This window comes from Propithecus coquereli, unplaced genomic scaffold (genome assembly GCF_000956105.1).
Source record: "Propithecus coquereli isolate 6110/MARCELLA unplaced genomic scaffold, Pcoq_1.0 Scaffold193, whole genome shotgun sequence".
In the NCBI taxonomy this organism is placed as follows: domain Eukaryota; kingdom Metazoa; phylum Chordata; class Mammalia; order Primates; family Indriidae; genus Propithecus; species Propithecus coquereli.
Window position 1 is genome coordinate 791483 of NW_012144190.1, and position 10672 is coordinate 802154.

The 10672-nt window shown below is 59.8% G+C and overlaps 2 protein-coding genes across 2 annotated transcripts; both read right to left on the reverse strand.

The window, feature by feature from the left end:
- Nucleotides 1-465: 465 nt before the first annotated feature.
- On the reverse strand, nucleotides 466-4603 carry SBK2 (SH3 domain binding kinase family, member 2). The gene is made up of 4 exons (XM_012643001.1): nucleotides 4555-4603; nucleotides 3591-3845; nucleotides 1462-1664; nucleotides 466-1029 (listed from the first exon to the last, which is right to left on the reverse strand). Exons 2-4 carry the CDS (start codon nucleotides 3841-3843, stop codon nucleotides 466-468), a joined length of 1020 nt encoding a protein of 339 aa, XP_012498455.1. The 5' UTR covers nucleotides 3844-3845; nucleotides 4555-4603.
- Nucleotides 4604-6513: 1910 nt separating this feature from the next.
- On the reverse strand, nucleotides 6514-10425 carry SBK3 (SH3 domain binding kinase family, member 3). Its single transcript, XM_012643085.1, has 4 exons — nucleotides 10381-10425; nucleotides 9718-9868; nucleotides 9026-9228; nucleotides 6514-7369 (listed from the first exon to the last, which is right to left on the reverse strand). Exons 1-4 carry the CDS (start codon nucleotides 10423-10425, stop codon nucleotides 6671-6673), a joined length of 1098 nt encoding a protein of 365 aa, XP_012498539.1. The 3' UTR covers nucleotides 6514-6670.
- Nucleotides 10426-10672: the final 247 nt, after the last annotated feature.

Genomic DNA, 10672 nt, shown 5'->3' on the forward strand with positions numbered 1-10672 from the left:
TGGAGGCTGAGGCAGGAGGATTGCTTGAGCCCAGGAGCTTGAGGTTGCAGTGAGTTATAATGATGCCACTGCACTCTAGCCTGGGCAACAGAGCAAGAGTTTGTCTCAAAAAAAAAAAAAAAAAAAATAAGAAGTGGATGCATGTCACAGAAAAGGAGGAGCACAGGGCAGAGTGTGGCATTCGGAAGGCCAAGGTGGCAGGAGGTGAGGGGTGAGCCCAGCGCGTAGCCGGCAAAAGGTACAGCAAGTGCAAAGGACCTGTTGAAGTGGGGACAGACACGGAAAGACACAGGAGGGCTCAGAGGCCCCCACAGACAGGAGGGACAGGAGGACACAGTGGGGAAATCGTGAGAGACAGAGATGGAGACAGGCAGAGGAGAAACCGAGAGCCGACCAGCGCAGGCGGAGGAGGCCTCAGGGTCTGGGACCTGCCTCCCTCTGTGTCTCCCCCTGCCTCTCACCTCCTCACTCCCCCGCCTCCTCCCCGGCCTGCTGCCTCCAGGGGCGCCCCAGGTAGCCCCTGATAGCGCTCACAGGGCTCCTCCTGCGGGGATGAGGGTCCAGCAGCCCCCACAGAAGAGCGTCCGCCTCGGGGGCCAGGCCGAACCAGGGCTGAGGGCGGTCCTGGGGCTGGCCCGAGGCCTGCCAGATGAGGAAGTCCTCATAGAAGGGGTCGGCCTCGGCCAGGGGCTGGTCCCAGGGGAAGTAGCCAGTGAGGAGGCAGAAGAGCAGCACCCCCAGCGCCCAGGCGTCCAGGGCAGGCTGAATGGGCAGGCCCTCGGGGAGCGGCGGGGGCGCACAGAGCTCGGGGGCCGTGTAGGGGATGGGCGGCCCCGTCAGGCGGAGCAGGGTCCCACGGGGCCGTGTGTGGCCGAAGTCGGTCAGCTTGAAGTGCTGGCAGTCGGGGTCACACACCAGCACATTCTCCGGCTTGAGGTCCCGGTACACCAGGCCGAGGGAGTGGATGTGCTCCAGGGCCGAGGCCAGCTGGGCGGCGCAGCGCTGGACGGCCGGCTGTGGGAGGCCCACCTGCGGGGACGAGGCCATCAGGAAGGGGACTGAGACCATCGAGCTTCTCCTCGGCCCCAGGGGACGGGCCCAGGGAAAACTACAGAGGCCATAAGAAGTACTTCAAAGAGGTTGGCCCCAGGATGGCCTATTGGGACCCCATGAGGCCCAATGTGACCCCGTGAGGCTCAATATGGCCCCATGAGGCCTAGTGTGGCCCCGTGATGACCGGTGAATCTCCATAGGGTATAGTGGTACTTCTGTGATGTCGATGAACTCCAAAGAGGCCTAACAGTTCCATGAGTCCCGTGGGCCCAATGAGGGCATCCGGGGGGCTAGGTGAGGCCAGGGAGGCCAATGCAGTGATATGATTCCTCGTGGTCCAGGCTGTTCAGGGGCATTTCTGTGAGGGCGTGAGGCTCTCGCAGGCACGCTCGGGGTCTGCCTACCCACCTTGGGCTGGATGAAGGCCATGAGGTCCCCGTGCAAAACGGGCTCCGTCAGGAAGCTGTAGGAGTCGGCTGACTCGAGGCCGATGCCGTAGGCGGTTACGACGGCCGCGTGCACGCCCAGCGAGAGGCCCACGCAGAACTCATACAGGAAGCCACGGAGGGAGGTGGAGGGCTTCGGGAGCTGCTTCAGGGCCAGGGGCGTGCCTGGGGAAGCAGGGACGGGCTTGAGAAGTGTGCAGGAGCCAGGGGCCCTGGGCCAGCGGCCCCCCGTACTCACCCTTGCTGGCCCCTGAGCCCAGGCTCGCTGTACCACGGGCCACCCCTGCCTCCTCCAGTTCCCACCCTAATGGCATGGCCACCAGGACATCACTGGCGGTACTAATGATGACAACACAAGACCAGGCACAGTGGCTCACGCCTGTAATCCCTACAGTTTGGAGGATTCTTTGAGCCCAGGAGTTCAAGACCAGCCTGGGCAACTTGGCGAGACCTCGTCTCTAAAAAGAAATACAAAAAGAATGAGCACATGGCAAGTTTCTACTCTGACCTCTTACAAGTCCACTGTCAGAGCAGACGGAGGGATGCCATGAAATACCTCCAATGACCTCAAGTGGACTCTCAGAAGAGCAAACCCATGTTTGAGGCAAAAAGGCATTTTTGAGGCAACTAGGGAAAGACAGCCTGCCCTGGGGAGTGGATTCATTTAGGAATCATGGCCTTTGTCACACGTGGAAACGACTTCCTAGAATGGAAACTCCCCGAAGGCAGGAACTTCCGGTTTCTTTGGGGTTTTTTTTTTTTTCTTTATAGCCACCAGCTGCCAAGGCCCAGCTGGCCCGTTTGCAGGCTGTGGGTGACCGAGGTGGGTTACCCCCTACTAAGCCGCCGACCACTCCCCTTCCACTTCCCAGCTGGACGCAGCAGTGCGTGTCTACGCGGTTACCGTGTCCTGGATCACCTCTGCCCGTCCGTGCTCCCCACTGTGCCATGAACTTCTCCATGACAGTTGCGTGTTCATGTCCCCGGCATCGCCCAGCCCAGGGTGGGCCACAAGGAGGCCTCACAGTGGACATTCAATGCCCCCAAGTGCACGAGCCTCATTTGCTATGCCTCCGTCCCCCAGTGTGTCCCACGTCGCCCCGTCCCATACGGATCCAGGTCTGGGCCTCTCCTCTCTGCGTCTCTCTCTGTGATGGGCTGATGTGTCCCCACAAAACCCGTATGCTGGAGTTCTAACCCCAGAACACAGAACGTGACCGCATTTGGACAGGGAGTCTCTAAAGAGGCAAAATGAGGTCTCTAGGGTGGGCCCTAATCCCATATGACTGGCGTCATTATAAGGAGAGGTTAGGACATAGACACACATGGGGACACAGAAAAAGGATGGCGTCCACAAGCCAAGGAAAGAAGCCACCGCTGCGGACACCATGGTCTCGAACTTCTAGCCTCCAGAACCATGAAGAAAAGCAGTTCTGTGGTTGAAGCCGCCCGGTCTGTGGTACTTGGCTACAGCAGCCAGGGCAGACTGATACGCGGTCTCGCTCCCCATCCGTGCTGGGAGCTCCTTGAAGGGACGGCTGGCTCTGATTCGTCTCGGGGTGCCCAGAACCACTGGGCGCAGGGCTGAGCCCCCCGGCGGCCTCTGGAGGTGTTCCCTGAACCAAGATTGACTCCACGTTTCATCCGCAGTGTCCATTTCATGCAAGCACAGAGGCTGGGCGTATGCTTGGCAGAAAGGTACCAGAGGAGCTGGTTCCAGCTGTCCTGCACATGCCGGGGGTGGCCTCACTACGCGCTTGGCTAACGGCATCGCTCTGAATCATCCCACACAACCACTGAACCAGCCACGAGTGAGATCCACGAGGGTGGGGACTCCGTCTCGTCCACACTGTCCCCGGCAACTAGAGCAACAGCTACGTGCTCGGGGGATCAACAGTCCTCTCAAGGAGGAAACCTTCCACATTTTGAAAGAAGGAAGCTGAGGCTCAGAGAGGTCTAGGGTGTTCCCCAAAACACACAGCTTGGGAGGGGTGGAGGTAAGACTTGATTCAGGTCTACCAGATACCTCAGCCTGGGCCCATGCCCCTGCCCCCAGCTGCACCCCACCACCCTCGTCCCCGGACCAAGTACCTTTCTGACGATGGGTGACCAGCAGGACGCGGCCGAAGCGGCCCTGGCCCAGGGGACGCACTTCCTGGTAGAGCTCGTCCACCTCGGCCCGGACCAGGGTCTGGGCACTCAGCGCCATCATGTCCTCCAGCGCCAGGGCGGCCTCCTGGCCCTGCCGGAGCTCCTCCTTGGTCAGGCCCCCCAGGCTTTGCTCACCTTCATCCTCCCCAGCCTCCACCTCCACCGACTCCTCGTCAGACCGTTTGCCCGGCATCTCTGCAAGGACAGACCCAGCAAGGGTGACCCGGGCTCAGGTCTCGCCAGGCTGGACCCCTGGTTCTGAGGGAGGAGGTGCTGGGGGCTCATTGCCACTTCTTATTGTGCCTCAGTTTCTCCTGGTGAGAGGGCTCTGAGGAGCAGGGACGGCAGTCCCTTGCGTAAGGATAATCCGAGCCCGAGGTCACGGATGTCCCCTGCCCCCACACCCCTGCACCACCTGATGGCCTGAAGTTGAAAGATGAACCAGATAACTGGAGACACCCCCCACCTTGTCTCCAAAGCAAACAGACGGGCCCTGGGGGTGGATGAGAGAACAAACAGGTGCTCTCTGCCCCCAGGGGCCGGGGAGGCGGGGCTGCACTGGAGGGCCTGGGACGCCTGGGTCCTGCGTGGGAGCAGGCACTTGGGATGGGTCCCCAAGACCTTTGCAGGCCTTGGGTCCACCTCTCACAGCCCAGCCTGCCTCTCTCAGACCCAGGCTCCCAGCCCGCCCCTCTCCTGGAAACGTGCGCCACTCACACAGCTGGGGACCCCCAGAATCTGTTTCCGTGACATTCGGCCACTCTGCAGCCCCAGGTGCAGCCTGCGCTCCCCCGAGGGACCCAGGCCCCTGGCCACCTGGCCGTTTTCGCTCCCAGGTGCTGCCCACCTCACACCCTTCAACCTCGCCCTCCTCCTGACCTGGGCGCAGACCTCCAGACCGTACCTTCTCCAAGGCCCGCCTGACCCTTCTGCGGCCTGCTGTGGTCAGCGCCGGGCACCGAAGGCCCATGCCAGCAGAGGCCTGCCCGGAGCAAGACCCGCCCCCACTTCGGGGGGTCGTAAGGCCCTGCCCCGGCCCCGCCCCTTCTGCCCCCACTGGGGGCAGAGCGACATCGTGCGTTGATTCCTAGAACTGGCTGTGGTCAGACAAATGCCCCAGCCCGGCTCAGCCCTCCTGCCCTGGGCCCAGGGGTCCAGGCCCCTGCAGAGAATGAAATCATCTCTGCAACGCACCCCTGCCTCGACCCCCATCCCAGCTGCCCCCATCAATGCCCCATTGACAGGTTGGACACAAGTGTTCCAAGAGGGGTGTCCAGGGGATCAGACACTGGGGTGCTGTTTGGGGAAAAAATGAGACAACGAGATTCCAGAATGATGCAGTGAGAGATGACCTCAGGCCTGGGGGGGCGGGAAGCAGGTGGTGGAGCAACTGGGAGGAGAGGGGCCCCACGGGGGGAGAGGGCTGTGCTCTGTGCCCGAACACTTCAAACGGGTGGGGGAAGCTCAGGTCTGGACCCCTGGGCTTGAGGGAGAAGGGGCCGGGCACCCCCACCACGCCATAGAGAGGGACAACAATGAAAACAATTTGAAAAAGTACGACAGGAACAAGGGCCACTGAGCGCTGGCTTCCCTGCTCTGAGCACAGGGCGGTCCAGCTGCTCCCCGAAGTCACCAGCCCTTGGCCGACAGTGGGGCTCCTGAGGGCTCGCTTCTTTTTCTGGGAAGACCGCGCCTGCCCCTCAGGTTGATAGCATTGTGACCAACATGGACTCACTTTATTTTTTAAAACAAACTGTTTATTTTGGAATAATTGTGGATTTACAGTACGGTTGCAAAGACTGTGCAGTTCCCATGTGCCCCTCGCCCGGCTCCCCCAACACAGGCACAAGAACACAGCCCAGGGCACGTTTGTCGAAGCCCAGAACTTAATGATTAGGCAGGTACCAGACTGTTCTTATCCCACCAGCGCTTCCACGAACGTCCTTTTTCTGCCCCAGGGTCCAGCCCAGGGTGCCATGTTGCACTCGGCGAACTCGCTTTTCCATCTAGAAAGCATACATTCCGATGGGGGAAACACGGTTTCCTGTTCCTCAGCCTCCGCTGGGTGCTGGGGACACAGAATCGGATCTCTTCCGCCCCTGTCCTGCAGGCACGAACCGAGCCAGAGGTCCGTGTGCCATCAGGGAGGTGGTGCGGGAAAACCGGGGGCCCAGGCCAGCCCGGGGAAACAGCGAGGCCCATCAGAACCAGGCCTGGCTCTTAGGATGGACGGGCCCGAGAAAGACAGCGTGGGGACAATCATGAACTGTGCTCTGAGGGGGCAAAACCTGGAAGGATCTAGAAACGAAAGAAGTCCCTTCTGGACAGTCAAAGATGGGAGACAGAAAAAGAGAGAGAAAGGGATCATTCCGATACAAGTTCCCCAGAAGGCGAGAGAGAGCTGGGGTCAGGGGCCACTTTCTGGAGCCACAGGCGGGGGGAAAGGTGAGCTCGGTGGAGAGCAGAGGATGTGCCAGTGTCTGCCAGCAGCAACGTGTGTGTGAGCGTGTGTGTTTGTGTGTGTGTGTGGACGGGTCCAGGTGGATGAGCGACTCCCACGGCAATACCCAGGGAAATGGGAGCGGCGGAGGCTGAGATTTACATGGCGTCGGATCCTGAAAGTTCAGACTTTGTGCCATGGACAGTGGGAGCCACCCAAGGTCTTAGAGGAGAGGAGTGATCCCTTCAGAACGCCATGCTGCACATTCAACACATCAACAGAGCACAGACATGTATCCATGGGGATACATGGAGAACATTCAAGAACACACGCTGAGGACAGAGGGAACAGGAAGGGTCCTCGAGGGAGGAGGGGCTGGGGCTGGACTCTGGGTCTGAGGGAGGAGGGGCTGGGGGGACCCCCGGTCCTCGGTTGGAGGGGGGTTGCACATTCAGGTCAAGCACTCAGGAGGGAGAGGTGCAGTGTGTTCCCTCCGTTGTCCCGGGAGCAGCTGTCTCCCCATCCAGGTGGCCAAGGGGGCTGGGGGAAGGGCCCTTGGCCCAGGCTCTGGCCACCTGTCTCAGTCACCTGGTAAGGGCGCTCCCGCATCTGTCCCTGTCTTCCTGCCACTTTTGTCATCATCCTCCTCATCTGTCCACTCCTCCAAGCTTGACCCTCCCTCTTCCCCCTCCTCACCACCCTCATAGGACTCATTCCCCAAGCCCCCGGGTCCCTCTCTGTTCCCCTCTAGCCCCCAGTTGTCCCCCAGGAAGTCCAGGACAGCCAATGCAGGGCTCCTAGTGTCAGGATCCAGGTCCAGAAGCCCCCGGAGCAAGGCCAGAGCCGGGGGTGCAAACTGGTCCCAGGGTGGTGGTGGCTGAGGCGGCTGGGGCCTGGTGGTCACCCAGCCTGCAAAAGCTTCGAACTCGGGGTCGGGGGCCAGTGCCACGTCCCAAGGGAAACAGGCAGTGGCCGCACAGAAGAGAAGCACCCCCAGGCCCCAGGAGTCCACAGCTGGCCGCAGGGGCAGGGTGTCAGGCGGCAGCAGGAGGCAGAGCTCGGGTGGTGCGGTGGGCAGTGGGGCTGGGGATGCAGGGGTTGGGCTGCCCTCTGGCCGGGTCAGACCCAGGTCACCTAGGGCTACACGGCTGCACATGGGGTCGAAGACCAGCACGTTGTCCGGCTTGACATCTGCGTGGACCAGCCCCCGGCTGTGGAGGAAATCCAGAGCTCCAGCCAGCTGGGCCACCACCCGCTTCACCAGCAGCTCGGGGAGGCCCTGAGGTCAAGGAGAGAGGACAAAGGTCAAGGTGTCTTGGTTCCTTCTTCTTAATCGCCCTTGAAAGAGGCTCTAGACTCCTGAGCCCTAAAGGTTCTGACTCTTAGGGTTTGAGAATCTAGAGCCCCAAACTAGTGGCTCCCTGCAGTGTCCCCACACACCCTCCCAAAGACCTCCTCTGGATGACCCTCCTATGGATCACAGCCTGCACCCATATCTGTACTCCCCCAGACCGACTCTCAGCTGTTGTCCCCACTGGAACCCCAATTCTAACCAGAAGCTCTTTTTTTGAGCTTCTTTCAAAGGTTCTCCTAACCCAAGTACTCAGACCTACTCCGAAAATTTTTTATATATCTCCTCTCAAATGACCATCTAGATCTCTGTGAGAACCCAGATCCCAAACTTACCCTGATCCTAGTCCCATACTCATCTAGATCCCATCTCTACCTCAGAGCCTGTTCTAAATCCCTCCAGTTTACTTCATCAATTGATTGATTCAGCTGCCAGCAATCCATCCACGAAGCCATCCATCCATCCAACAATATTCAATAATGCATCCGCTCAACATACATGCCTCCAACCAGTTAGCAATTCAATAACTTAATCAAGTATTTACTATCCAACATCCATCCATTCATCCTTTCTTGTTTCCTTTCATACACCCATCTATCCACCTATCCCTCCATCCTTCCATCCATCCATGCACACATGCATCCATCCACCCACCCATCCATCCATCCCTTCATCCCTCCTTGCTTCCTTTCATCCATCCATTATCCACCTATCCATCCATCCATTCGTCCATCCACCTATCCATCCATCCATCCATCTGTCCACTTACCCATCCATCCTCCCACCCATCCATCCATCCATTCATCCCTCCTTGCCTCCTTTCATCCATCCATTATCCACCTATCCATCCATCCATTCATCCATCCACCTATCCATCTACCCATTCGTCCATCCACCCAGCCAGCCAGCCAGCCAGCCACCGATTCGTCCATCCATTCATCTCTCCCCTCACCCACCCATCCATCCACCCACCTGTCCATCATCCATCCATCCATAGATCCTTCTTCCTCTCTCGCTTCCTTCTTTCCTTCCTTCCATTTACCCCCAACCCTATCTGAAATCCAAAGTCTATTTCTAGAAATATCCCCACCCCTAATCTTCAAAGTCAAGAGGCCCTAGAGTTTCATGGTTTCAGTGCTGACATGGGCTTCTTTCTAGAGGAAACCTCATTACAGCCCACCTCCACTCAGTCTGCATATACATCTTCAGCCATCTCTGCCTCCCTTGGCAGCCCTATTCACGCTTTTCTCCACACCCAAGAATTATCAATCTATAATCAACCCTAAACCCAAGCTGCCCACCTCTGTCCACATCCCTAATCCCAATGCCAACTAAAATCCCAGCTCTGTGTCCATCCCCACCTCCTGCATCCGCCCCAGTCCATCCCAGCCCCAACCCCAGCTCCCTGCTCATCCAGCTTGTGTATGGTGATTGGGTGGATTAGGGTGGGGTCAGGCATGGAACTGCATTGAGAATAAGAAATGGGGAGGTCATTTGGGGTCAGGGTTGGAGCTAGAACTGGGGTTTGGGACAGAGCTGGACCTGGGAGAAGCAGTCCCAGCCTTTGTCTCCCGCCCGCCTCACCCTTTCCTGGAGCATCCCGCTGAGGTCCCCACAGGGCGCATACTCCTGGGCGAAGGCAAAATATCTGGGGGTCTGCAGGGGTCCCGCCAGGGTCTGCAGCAGGCCCGGGTGTGAGGAGACGCAGCGGCCCACACAGAACTCCCTCAGGAAGGTGGTTCTCAGGACCGAGTCCCGACGTAGGAGCTTCAGAGCCACGGCTGGACCTGCCGGGGAGATGGGGCTGGAGGGGAACTCAGGCGGCTCTGGCCTTGCTGTGGGACCTTAGGCAAGCCGCTTAACCTCTCTGAGCCTCAGGCTTCTTGTGGGCAGAGCAAGTTTCTTCACCTGTGAAGTGTGGGTTGGAGGCGACCTGCCCCGAGGGTCCCTCCTGCTCTGCCTCAGACTGCTGTGTGGCCCTGCATGGCTGCCTCGCCCTGTCTGGGCCTCAGTTTCCTCTCGCATAAAGTAAGGGACATGGCGGTGACTTGGGGCCCAAGTTGCATGCCTGCCTTGCTGTGGGACCCTAGGTAGACACTTACCCTCTCTGGGTGACCTCTGTTTCCCAGAAGATCACAGAGCTCCTAATTTTCTGAGAGTCCCCATCAAGAAGGGTCCCCGTCAGCTCCTCCTGGGAATGGCCCCTGTCTGGGAGGCTTCCAGGAGCCCTTGCTAAGGGGAAGTTAGGGAGTCTGCCTTAGGGCGGCCGAACTCACCCCCTTGGCGGGGCTGGGCGAGGAGCACACGGCCGTAGGAGCCGGAGCCCAGCTTTCGGATGAGGCGGTACTGGACTTGCAGACTCCTCACCGGGGTCACCCTGGTGGCCGTCAGCTCCACCAGCCGTTGGAGGGCCGTGGCTGTGTCCTCCTACGGAGAAGGGCAGGGGAGGGGAGGGAGTGAGTCTGGGGTCCCCTGAGAGTGGCAGGGGAGGAGGTCGGAGGCCTAGCCGAGGGATGGGGGTGGGGGCAGGAGACAGGGGTCACTGTCCCCAGAGAGGAGGATGAGTCACAATGACTCACCCAGCCTCAGGCCACCTGTTTTTGTGTCCTGGCAGGGTTAGGGGTCATTGTCTCAGAGGCCCCGCCTGTCCCCATCTGTAGGAGTGGGCCAGAAGCCCCCAGCCCCAGCTGGGGCTGCACCCTCAGCCCACACACCTCCCCCGCCACCCGCATCTCTCTCTCTCCGTGGTCTTCTCCCCTGTGCATCTTGTCCTTTGTTTCTGAGGCCATTTTTCTGGGGCCTCTGTCTCGCTGTGTCTCCTTGGGTCTCCATTATTCTGCCTCCCTGTGTCGGGTCTCTGAGATCTTTCTGTTTCCCCCAGTCTATCTCCCTGTGTGGCCTCCTTGCCCCCCCTTCCTCCCCTGACTCCCATCTCTCACCTCTGGGTCCCCATCCTCGGGGGTCTTGGGGGCCCTGGGCTCCATCTCAGGGTCGCCTGGTGTTGGCTGGCCCCTGGGCAGGCACCCCTTGTCTGGGCTCCCCAGAGAGCAACCAGCCCCCTGAGCCCCCTGCACCCACAGGTCCTCGCCGCGCAGAGCCAAGGGCCGGGAGGCTGGCGGCAAGGGCTGCCTCCGCCTCCCCGTGTCTGTCCGACTCTGTCGAGCTCGGAAGACGTCTCTGTCTCCGTCTGGGTTCGTGTCCCTCTCTGTACTGCCTGTTTATTTCCCTTCC